This window comes from Lycorma delicatula, chromosome 3 (genome assembly GCF_047948215.1).
Source record: "Lycorma delicatula isolate Av1 chromosome 3, ASM4794821v1, whole genome shotgun sequence".
NCBI lineage: Eukaryota > Metazoa > Arthropoda > Insecta > Hemiptera > Fulgoridae > Lycorma > Lycorma delicatula.
Genome location: NC_134457.1, coordinates 160,077,922 through 160,091,504, shown reverse-complemented (window position 1 = coordinate 160,091,504; position 13,583 = coordinate 160,077,922). Strand labels below are relative to the sequence as shown.

Here is a 13,583-nt window from a genome sequence, read left to right as displayed (position 1 = left end):
GACAACACATTTTGCTTTTATTACCTGTCTTCCCATGCGGGAGGTTGTTACTTCAAGGCTCAACCATATCAGTTACATTTTGATGCTAACCAAAATTTGGTTAGCATGGAAAATATAGAACAAAATTGAGTAAAGCTAGTAAAATATAAAACTTCTTGCATATTAAGCATTACTTAATTTTTTTAAGCACTTGATTTTAGTGAATAAAAGTTATACAATTACCTAAACTTGCTTCTTCCACATCCCTAGTTGTTTTAAAGAATTAATGAGAATAAAATCTTAAAATGTGTAAATAAAGTGCTTGTTTTTTTAAGCTGCTTACTTTAGTTAGTTGCAGTTATGAGAATATTTTTTGCACATTCACAAGCATTTTAAAGAAATATCCCTAAAATATAAAAAAAGGACTTCTAACCAAGATTTGAGAGTAAAAGTTATAGACTTTCTAGCAGCAGGATTTTAGGGAAACAGAATGAAACATACAGTAATTACAAAATTATGATCACAGCTCTTTCAATACAGGGAAATTTTCATATTAAAATTTTCCCTTTTTATGTCTAAAATTTCCTGTTTTACTTTTTCTTATTCAATTGTTTTATTTTACAATAGCTGTAATATAATTTAAACAGCCGTAATCACTTGATAAGTCACATAACTTGTGTTTTGTAATCTGTAAACTTAATTCACAAGTGATGTATTATAAAATTTTGCAGTATAAAACCTGATTAGGCAGACTGAAAGTAATTTTTAGACAAACAAGAGAGGTAGTATGTACTGTTTACAATTTCTTGAAGTTGAAAGAAGTGACAGTATCACTTATTAAAAAAAAACCACTTCTGCAAATGGTATTAGTGAACCCTCTGCTTGGAGGAAACTAAGTGAATCCCACACAATTAGCAATTCAAAATTCCAAACATTAATAGTAAAAAAAAAGTAAAACTAAATCAATGTTCGATAAATTTTTTCAAGATTTAATTCATAGAACAATAAAAGACATGCTTAAGAGTATTACCGAAAAGGTAAAAGCAACTTTATTAAATGTTTATAAAAAGATAGTTGCAAACATAAATTTCAGAGGAACAAGTCATCTTGTCAGACTCTTGTAAAGATCTTGGGCTTCAGATGGAGGAAGAATACAAATAATATTTTATTTGTTTGAAAGATATGTTATTCAGATTAGTAGAATTAATTACAATGTATAACGTATTAATTATGATGTCAGTACTGATGTGATGGTCGTAATATAGTTTTTGTTGACAAAACTTATGTGCATACTAACAATAAGTAACAACTTAATAACGACAAGTGAAGGCTGGTCAGATCGGAGTAATGAGGGATATACCTACCAATTTTGAAATTAAACTGACTGATTATTGCTAATGCTGGTGATGAAGCTGGATTTGTTTTAAACTCTTTACTTACTTTTAAATTGGGCCATAAAGCTCGGTATTACTTTGATATGAATTTCTCAAATTTCAAAAGATGGGTCAAAGAAAATCTCATTGTGAACCTACCACATAACTCAGTAGTTGTTATTGGCAATGCTCCTTACCACAATGTAATAGAAACCCCTCTACAAATTTTAATTCAAGAAAAGCTGAAATGCAAGAATAGTTGAGCAATAACAATATTCAATTTTCATTCTCAATGTTGAGTTGTATAACCTAATTTAAAAAAATTAAACTGAAAAAGCTTACATACAAAATGGATAAAACGTTAGAAACTTGTGGACATTCAGTGCTTAGACCCTATTGAAGAAATATGGTCAGAAATTAAATGGCATGCTGGCAGTCATACGTTGGAATCCATTGAGATAAATTTTTAACCATGGACACTTACAAGTGGGATCCAAGTTAAAAAAAATATTGAAAATGAATCTAATAACAATATACAGGATATTTGTAAATTAGTTATATAAAAAGTAACCTTTAATAAAGAAAAAAGTAAATAACTTGCAGAAGCGTTTGATACAACACTAAATACAGTACATCTTCAAATTTCATTCACAAATGTTCAATATTACTATCGTTTGTAACATGGTAAGATGCCCTATTTATAATCAATTTCCTGTCAAATCCTATGAAGGATATCTTGATCTATGGTGCTAACTGGTTATTATCCAGTGCCGTAGTTCGTCGACATTTCCTGGAAGCAGAGGAACAAACACTGTCTTTAATGTAACCCCGTACAGAGAAGTCCACTGGAATTAAATCAGGCGATCATGATGGCCAAGAAATTGTTCCACCACACTTCAACTCAGCACTTTCCTATTGAAGTACGCAACAACTGCACAATAATAATGAGGGGTACACCATCTTGCTGGAAAATGAATTGTGGCTTTATATAATGTTCAAGTATGCCCAGTTGCAGTTGACTAAGCAAAAAAGAAAGGACTAAATTTTATGACAGCTTACAGCACAAAAAATATTTACCTTAGGCGAGTCCTGTACATATTCGATTGAGTGACTTGGATTCCACTCATCTCATATCCAAACATTATGTCGATTCACTTTACTTCTAGTATGGAAGGTGTTCATCACTGAACACAATTTTATTAAGATGTTTACACAAAACTCAGTTCATTTTTCTTTATCACCTTCTGCCAAAGCATGTATCAGTTGTTATTATATAATCCCACATTTCTTTATAAAGATAATGGAATGATGCGATAATAAAATAATAAGCAATACTAAACGTAACTGAGTATACGTACTTTCATATATTTCTTTTATTCCTACAGCTAGTGTAACCGGTATAGAAGTAAACTTAATCGAGTTATATAACAATACTGCCTTTTAAGCTTCTTTTTGATGAGTATAAATAAATGCCAATCATTAATAATACATTCAATCCAGTTCAAAAATTAATCCCCTAACATCATGGCAGGAACAAATTAAACCATCTCTTCTAAAGTATTTCAGTAAATTTTCATTTCGATTTCTACATACTGAAATTTTATTATCTTTGTTTAATAAATTTCATTATTTGAGACGTGAACCTAGGAGTTCTGCATGTTGTTTCAACAAATACAAGTCATGAATTAGGTCAGTCAGTTCTACTTGTGTGATGAGGTGAGATTCAATATTTGATTCTTCTGGAATATAATTAATATCTATTGAAGTTGAGGATTCATTGGTTAAGCCTTCTGGGGAATCGGAAATTTCTTTCCATAAAGTTGGAGCAATTGGAATCGGTAAATCAACAGCATAAAGTACTGGTCTCATAACTGAATGAACATTTGAGTTTGCATACTGCTCTTATTGTTTGAACTGAAACCAGTACCTTTTTTAACAAAAACAGCAGGTTAGTAGGCTCTCACCAAATCATAGGTATGCCAAAAGGCAAATGCTCTTTTTACTTCTTTGTAGATAGTAAAGGAACTATTGTAATCGTAAAAAATTTTGGTTCTCAGATTTCAATAGAAATATCCACTTTGACCATCTCTAAATCCATTCTAACTAGTTTCAGTGTGACGTATATACGTTATGTATATTGCATAACTCAAAGACGATTACCTGTATAATGCTGAAATTTTAGATTTAGGACTGTTGTAACATCTAGTTGTGCACCTCCTCTTTTGATTACAATCAACTGAACCATAAGTGTCCAAAAAAGCCCAAAAACCAAAAAAAAAGTTGGATTTTGGACTTTTTCTTAACTGCAGTAATAAGCCCTCATTGAGAGATTTTCAACGATATATCATAAGTGGTGCTTATTTTCATTGGTTCCAGAGTTATAGTCAAATAAAATTTTAATTAATTAAATATTTGGATCTTACAAGGTGAAGGGCACATTGGTTCAAATCAGACTTATCTCCTTTTTTTTAAATTTAATATATTTATTTATTAATAATTATTAACCTCTGATTGTAAATAAATTTTACAACGCATAATTCAATAATAACAATAAAAAAAATATATATGAAGAAATATCAGAAGCTACTAATGAAATAAAATTTTATGTACTTTTCATTTTAAAGGAATGTATATATGTATTTTAATATGCGTACAAGGAAGTCATGTGGTGTACAAATCAGATTTTTTTCCTTTTAAGCACTGGGTTAGTTTATAACACTTAATGCATGCAACATGTAGAGCCCAGGATTTATCTTATCTTGGTCTACCAAGGGACAGTCAAAATAATGTTTGTAAGCAGATTCGGTACTGGTTTTTGTAGTGAATTCTCTGCAAAACAACAAAAAATATTTGGGGAATTTTTACAAGCCTGAGTTTTATTCATTGTAAAATTCAAAATTTTTTAATAAATGAAAAGTAAATTGAAATATTACATTCTTAATTATAAAAATAATTAAGTTTTAATTTATAAATACTTATTTACTTAAAATAATTCATAAAATTGTTTCACCATGGAGTGCAATAAAACAGCGCAAAACACACACTTAACAAATCTTGATGTTTAATAAAATAATACCAAAAGTTGTTTTGTCATTAAAATCTTTCACTACATTTATGGATCATTAAAAAAACAATCTATAATATGTGTATGATAAAACCACTAACGCAACTAAAGAACACAGCAAATCATACTAAGAGCTGAATTCATACTGAAGAAAATTTCATCATGTTGAATTACTGATTACTTGACTTACTGACATGTCTGGCTTGACATGAAATGACATTCAACTGTTGTGTAACAAATATAGTTCTACAGCATGCATTCCAATGTACATCAGATGTTAAAAAGCAAACGTACAGACGTACTAACTTATTTGTATTGTTTATTCTGCAAATGACAGAATCAACAAATTTAAGGGGTAGTAACTTAAGAACATTATGTAATGGGTTGTTTTGGAATACATATTTAGTTTCAGCATACAAAATACTATATAGAACACCTACTTCCTTTTCAGTTCCAAATTTTATGTTGACCAGTGCTATTAACACTAAGGGTAATTAATATTAACAATATGAGTAATGACTTTCATATATTTACAATTCTCAGTTAAAGGTAGTAATAATTTTTCTCTTCCCCAAAAAATATAAACAAAATGTCTGTTCATGGAATCAAAAAACCATTTCCTGCATGAAAATCCAACATTCTACAAATTTTCCAGTCAGGTTCCTTGTTACAGGAAATAGAAAAAAACAATATTTTCTTAATTTTTTATTGAACTCTCAAATTTACAATATTTATCTAATGTTACTACTCTTTTGGAATGTTATTTACAAAGTTTACACACATAAATTTCATGGCCAAAATAACATTTTTCCTTATATAATTATACAATAATTTACAGAAGCACATGCAGATTGTTTTTACATATTTTAAAAACAAATATGAGCTGCTTACTATCACCAATATCATTACAATAAATCAATATTTTTATATCTGTTAATTTAAAACTGATAAGTTTTTCTTGTACATGATTTTTTTTCTGAAAAAAAAAATCACAGATTATGTATTTCAACACTGCATGTGCCTCCTGATAAATCACAATATAAAATTTATAAATTACATTGTAGTTATTTAAATTTAAAATATGAAACTAACACTGTTATTTTGCATTTGAAACATTGTACATGGAATAAAATGTCAATTTAGAAGAAAAACTGTTTAAACAAAAATATTACTTATTTGTACATCGAATTACTGAGTCAAAAACTGTTTATAAAAATAATAATACATAAATTTCATTATACACTAGTCAAAATCTTTTATGAACATGTTTTATATTAATTAAAAAGTTACATTTTTAAAAATATTTTAACAAAAGTTAATCTGATCCATTTAATATAATTTGTTAAGTTATAATAATAATAATAACACATAACAAATTATAATTACATCATAACACATACCATGAAATCAGTTTTTTCTTAGTTAGTACCTCTTATGAGATAACGTATATTTTACTAATAACAGATTTCTGAGTCATTTTTTTTTAAATTGTCATTTTAATAATCTGGCAAAAATAAAAACTGTACTGTCTTCACTACACATAAAATGATCTAAACAAATCCTTATTAATCATATTAATGTTAGTAACAAAAATCTTGGCAAAGAATAATTTAAAAATTTAAATTTTCATAGCACAAATATCTCTTGATTTGGTGTATTCATTTTGTTTGATTTTAATGTCACTCACAGACAAAACCATCTCTTAATTTAATGAGGTAATATCATATTTTTTTTAAATGTTTAAATAAATGATATAAATGTTTAATCTCAGAAAATTAAAATTACTGCAAGTATTTACCTTACTATGAATTACAACAGAAGATACATATTATTGCTGCATTGTAGAATACACCTACGGTAGATACAACATTTACATAATACAGTGCAATGGAAATATAGTTCAGCTAGAAAATAAAAAGCTTAGAGAAGCAGAAGAGCTATCATTAATTCAACACTTGATGAAAATGGTCTCCATTAAATAAGCTGTAGTTTTAATTTCATAAAGACTGAAAAAGAAGTATTCGAATAGTTGGTCAATCTAATGAGTATTTTTCAGCAGATGGTAATCTGATAAAGAATGATATGAAAATGAATTATATAATGAAACTAAACTGTAACAAAAATATTATTTTACAAATTATTAAAAAAGCACAATGTTCAATTAAATCAATTTTCAAAAAGCAATAAATCTACATAAAATTGTCAAAAAACATACTATAAACAATATAATAACTAAAATTACTTGAAGTTTTATTCTATAAATATAACATAGTAAATTATGGTTTTTAGAAGTAACACAATGTACGTTTGATACTCCCAAAATATAATTCCCAATAAAAATTAATATTTAACATAAAATTTTGATTTAGTAAAAAATTTGGGAATGAATTAAATCACACTAAATGAATAACTGTGTATTAAATTTATGTAGTACTGTTAACTGAACTATAGTTCAAACTAATTCAGTATTAAGTACTTAATTACATAATATTTTCAAATTTTTTAAACTTTTTTATGTAAAAGTTATATCTAAAATAATGCTTTAAAAATTACACTGTCCCAAAGAATTTTATTTGTATGAGAAACATCTAACATAGAACTTAGGATTCAGAAGTAATATATATTGTTATGTAATAGATATTCATTAACAACAAGTAAATTTCCAAAAAGAAATAAATATTTTAGGCGGAAAATGTTAGGATGATTTTTCTAATACTTCAACTTATCAAAACTAAATAAACAGGGAATATTGTAAGTTATATCTTGTAAAATTATAGATTCTAAACGATCTGATTTCAGCCCAATGAATTAAAATGAAGAAATTAACAACTTTTAATATATATTAGACATATAAACCTGTAACAATAAAAACAAAGGATATATTTGTAATCTTTACTGCCTAAAATAATAATCATAGTTAACATTAATTAAAAAGTTTTAATAATATGTAATTTTCACCATATATTATTAGTCATCTGATTTAAATAGCACATCAGTTAGTTACATTAATTTGTTCTAAATTTTATCAATCTAAAATGAAAAGAAAAATAACCTACACAGTAATGTTGTCCTTATCTTTTTAAATATTAAAATAACTTTAAAAAAATAAATTTTCCTAAATTGTTAAAATCTAAACTGCATATACAATTTATTATACAACTGAATCCATCAATTACTTGGTTTATATAAGTTCTATATTTTTGTTTTTACTTAAAATATAAAATGACGAGTACTGATTATTCTCAATCAATCTTATGTACTAACACATGTCACACTATCTTAAAAACAAAATTTTGATCATCTAAGTAATAATTTATGGTGTTAATAGATAGCCTATTCTGAAATTAAACTCTTTGAACATAATCAATCATAACAGCAAGTATTGTTTTTGTCACTTAATCAAATTTAATTTATGTAATTAATTATATGACTTTTTTCTATTATTTTAATTTGGATAAAAATAAATAACTAAATCATTTACTTCTTAAAATTTTTGATATCTATCATCAAAGGTCCTGAAGCATTTTAAACTTTGCACCAGAATAATTACAACAAATAACATGTGGTATAATTTTAAATAGATAAAAATATACACACTCTTTTAAAACAAAAGAAACATCCCACTTAACAAAGATAAAATGTAACTGATTAAACATTAACATCCCTACATTTAGTTAAAAGTACTTAACACTCCATTTCTGTAAGTAAATATTGTATCTTAAAATGTATTTTTAAAAACATAAAATATATATTCAGATAAATATACTAAATAATAATTAAGTATATAATTATGAATTAATTAAAAAATAATCTGGATCTTCTTTTTTTAATTATATAAGTGCTGAGCACCTGAGATTATAACTTCTATTTTTTAAATACTCCTAGTCAAAATTTTAATATAAAACTACTATGAGTTACATATACAACTTTTTTTAATAAAAATTAAATACACTATGTACAAATCAGAAAATCACAAAAATACTTATTCACACTTTCAGGTCTGATCTCTAGTCTAATTAAAGTAATTATTTTGCAAGCCACAAATATATAAATAAATGTATAATAAATCCAGTATTTACGAGTACAAAGTAAACTGATGTTAAATTGGTTTAAATTGAGTGATGGACATTATAGTTTTATCTTCACTAATGGTGATTTTTGGTGAAATACTGAATTATTTTATGCAAGGTAAAATAGTTAAGTATATAACATGAAATTTATGTATAAAAAATATACTGAAAACTAGTAAACCTGTCTAAAACACACACACAGGTTAGGAAGGCCTTACCAGTCATTAAATTACTAATCTTCAATTAAGAAAGGTGAAATTGAAAATATTTAATACATCAAATAAAAAAGACTACTTAAGAAAATAATATTTTTTTTAGTTTTATGAATTTTATTTCATATCAACAAAGTTAGAAAACTTATGAACAAAATTGGCTGTATGTTCACTTTTTTATGACAGATCTGAAAGTGTAAAATATCCATCAACACACAATTGTTATATTATAAAATACATTATATAAATGTTAAAGAGAACATATGTTTTAAAAATACATATTAAGGTTTCTGTTATAATGGAGGAATCCAAAAAAAAATAAATAAATAAATAATTATATTTCAAGGATGCAACAAATTTTTTTATTAAACAGTAATTAAATAAAATTATGTAAAACATAAAAGTGAAAAGGACACAATTAGAAGTACCTAAAAATATTATTTAAAATAATAAAATTACATCGGTATCTTCACAAAAATACATAGGCATTATCATAATTTATAATACATAATTATACAATTTATTTATAAACAAATAAGTAATCAATATTTATTATAAATAAGAGCATACAAGTTTAAAATGGTTAACAACTTCAATAAATCTACTTGAAAAATAGGGAGTTTTTTTTTAATATACATATAATAGTAAAATTAATAGTTCAAAATGATCACAAATTATACTTAAAAACATAACAAGATAATATTATCTTCATTTTATATGTATATAATTTTACACATATATTACAACACTAAATATCTCTTAACTGATACTTAAAATACATCATGAATTATAACAATAATTATTTATTGTGTACATCTACGAAAAAATACTGAACATTGGTTGAAAAAAGCTACAATTCAAACTGGGTATTCAATATTATGTTCACCCATTTCCACAACCAATTATTATTTTTTTTTAATTTTATTTATTTAATGAATTAATTTATTTTAAAAAGTCAATATTTCATGACATTTTAAATACAATGCAGATAAGAAATTATAACATGTTACCCACCTTTTTAAAAATAACAAAGAAAAAATCAACAAAAAATTTCATTTTATCGTACGATAGATGATTTATTTAACTTTTTATCACATAATTTCCTAACCTCTGCAGAAAATAAAATTATTAAGACAAAATACTGTAATATAATAATCAATTTATACCTTTATCTATATATAGGTATATCGATTTAAATGATAACAAAGTACATTTGTGCTAATATAACAAACAAGACATTCACTATGTTTATGAAAACCTACTTCCTTTCCTTTTTTATACAATGATGGAATGTTTTTTTTCCTTTTCTTTTTATACAACAGATTTAATGATTTTTCCTTAAAAAATACATGCATAATACCACAATATAATTGATAAAATATGTTGTGAAATGGGTTAATAATCTCTAAAAATCATCATCTAAGCTTTTGTATCCAACATATCAATATTTATTTTATAATAAACATATGGATAATAGTCTGCCTGTCCAAACCCAAGTCCAGGAATATCCATGTGCTGAAAGAAAATAAATAAGCTTTGTATTAATTTATGTAAAACAAATCATTTTATTAAACAGTAGATTAAATAGGAAAAATTCAAATTTCTGAAAAAAAGACAAATCATTAAAGAATGTTTTAATGTAATAAATATAGAATTTAATAACAACTGAAGATGAACCATGAAAACCAGTTATTGGAAATTAATATGTTAAGTTTAACTTATTTAATTCCTGTTTTGATAGTTTAAATATTTCATGCAATATTAAATTTTATTAACACAGTAGTCAGAATGTTAATGAATTATTCAAATATTCAAAAAATTATAACAATAATTACGTATCAAACTCTTTGTACTGTGCTCACAACCCATAGCTGTAGATACTAGTTTCCCATTTAATGTCCAATAGCATTTGCATTTATGAGAGGTTATCTCTAAAGTAAAGACAGTTTCATTGTAAAAAAATTTATTCTGAAAACTTTATAAATATTTTTTTATTTCTATTAAACTACACACCTTATACTACTTCTCTATATAACTGTCACATGAATTAAGACATTTATTGTAACGATACACCAGCTTCTTGAATATACCGTTGTCATATTCTTCTGCTGCGAGTCCATTTAACCGCTGATTAACAGCATTTTTAAATTCATAATCACCTGCAAATTACCACCCAAAAATTCTTTCAATCTCCCGAACAAATGGTAATCAGAAGGAGCTTCTGATTAAAGGTTTGTGTAACGTGCACAAACCTTTCTGAACCCTAAACGATCATGAACAATGCAACCAATAACAGCTCTTGAAACATCAGGAAAAAGAAGGGCCAGATCGGAAATTGTTGAGTGATGATCTTTTCTGATTTCATCATCGACGTGTTTCAACAAGTCCTCATTGCTTATCGAGGATAATCCCTGAACATTCTTCATCATGCACATTAATTCAGTTATTTCTAAACCTTTCTCACCGTTTTCGGACATTTCTTTCATTCATTACATTATCACCGTACACAGCAACCAACTGCCTATGAATTTCAACTGGCTAACGTTTTGATGGTTTAAAAAACGTTTGACTCAAGATATTTCATAGTTGGCAGCAACATCGATTTTCCTATTCATTTTGTAATGTAATAACTTACACGTAATCAAAGATACTACAACACAACTTACAAACAATGCAGTGTGTACATTATTAGCATGGCCATGAACGGACACAGGTTTGCCAACCTTAACGAGAGAAATTTCCCAGCAGTCTTTACTTTAGATATCCCTTGTATTTTTAAAAAAAGATGAAATAAAGAGGGATCTGTGTGTGCGTGTGTCCAATCAACACTGCACATTATTCCCTCCTATTCATCTAGGTTGTATCTTCAACTTAAGAATAAAACATAATTTTAATATTACATAAAATAAATTATACAAATATACAAGCTGTAAAAATAATATTAAAAAATAAACTTAACCAATGGGAACATGGCAAAATATAGATGAATTAACTAGCATGTTTTCATTTGGTACACATGTCAACATTATTATCTCTCTCTCTATGGCTTGCTACTTTAAATCTCTGGCATTTTCCTTTGACAGTTAAAAATAATGTATGTTTTATAATTAAAAATGATATTCTTTAATATGTATGAGTCATTAAGATAATAGTTTTGGTTTTGAAGAGCTACTGCATTATGAAAAGTAATGAAATATTTATTATTTATTAAATACTTAGCCAACTGTTAGATTCTGGTCTTTTGTTTTTTAATAATATAACATAAACTTATAGATTTATTTAAAGTTTTTTTTTTTTTTTTTTTAAATAACTGATTGTATTAAACTGTTTGATTATTATTAATCTTTTTCTTGGAAATAAATAACAATTTGCTTTACTTTCTAGCAAAAAAATGCATAAATTTATGAAATAAATCTACAATTTTAAAACATAATTTTTGTAAAAACTATAACTGCACTCATGAATAAACACTGTATGTATATGCATGGAATTAATCCATTAAATTTTATTTTATCTTAACATTTGATCTCATTATTTTCTGAAAGTAAAACATAAACAACAGAACTCAACACACACCCTGACAATTTGAATTTTACTGAAAATAAATAGTAGTAAAGAAAAATTAAAATACCAATTATCAATTACAGAAATAATGAAGTTATATTTCACGATATGCTTTTAGAGAAACTTTTTTTGTATAATTATTTGAAAAAATGTAATATAATATGTCTGATGTTCAATGAATATAAAAAATACAGCTCTGACTTTGTTAACTAACTAGTTTAACTTTGTTAATAATCATTTGATGAATGATGCTGAACATGGGCGATGGGAGTAGCATAACGTTAAAACAATGTACAGTGGCTAGGATGACTCAGTGGGCATCCAATAAAACTGTTTAGACTGCCTGCATTAAAAGAATCCTCAAAAAACTGATTTTTATGCCATATTAAAGCTATTTTCAGTTATTCCCCAATTTCAATCTATTTTAAGAAAACCTTTAGAAATTATGGAGAATTATACATAAAAAGTACACTGTTGTGGGTAATGAAATTTTTTAATGTTTTATAAATTTGTTAAAGAAATTATATGAAAAAAATTACTTTCTGAAAAACACAATTTTTTTCTTTAAATTTCCTTCCATCTCAATGGTTGTTGAAATGACAGCCAGCTATTTCTTTAAAATACCGCTATTTCAGCTGTTGATAAACATTAATTTTTTAATTTTTTTTTTTTGTACTAAAATGTGTCTAACATTTAACATACATAGTTTTTTAACTTCAATTAGTAACAGGAAAAAGGGATTTTAAAGAAAGGAAGCATTTCCATTAAAATTTGTAAGAAAATTAGCCATATGTTAGGAAAAAATACAACAGCTTCAAAGTACTCCACAGCTAAACTAATAACAAAAACAAGACCTACTGTGTTGTACTTCTACATGAAATGTACACAGAAATTTATGTAGTTATTGAAATAAAATTATTAACAGAAAGAATTAAAAAAACTGAAATAAATAACCAGTTCTTATGAAATACTAGAAAAAAAGTGTCTACAATGTTAATACACTTTTTTAAATTCTTAATTTTTATTTTATAAACACAAAAAATAATTTCTATCTGTAAAAGCTAGAAAAAAGTAAAATAATTAAGAGTTTTGAGCACTGTTATCTGTTCAAAGAGTCTAAGGGATTCTTAGTCAGCCAATGATTCACGAGTGATAAATGACAAACTAAATAAATTTCAAGTTGAAGTTAAATGGATGCCTGGCAAAATAATATGATGAGGATATTTCATGCTTGTGGATGGCTGTAACAAATGTCTCAATAATGATGACATATATATAGATAAGTAGGCTAAAGTTATTTAATTTTGGGAAAACAATGTTA

General features: G+C 26.0%; 1 protein-coding gene across 2 annotated transcripts in view; it reads right to left on the bottom strand.

The window, feature by feature from the left end:
- Nucleotides 1-5,108: 5,108 nt before the first annotated feature.
- Nucleotides 5,109-13,583, bottom strand: part of Vha44 (V-type proton ATPase subunit Vha44) — a 53,205-nt gene continuing 44,730 nt past the window's right edge. For both annotated transcript variants that reach the window (XM_075360892.1, XM_075360893.1), the window contains one exon: nt 5,109-10,213. In XM_075360892.1, coding sequence (XP_075217007.1) covers nt 10,118-10,213 — 96 coding nt within the window. In that variant the 3' untranslated portion in view covers nt 5,109-10,117. The remainder of the gene's footprint in view (nt 10,214-13,583) is intronic.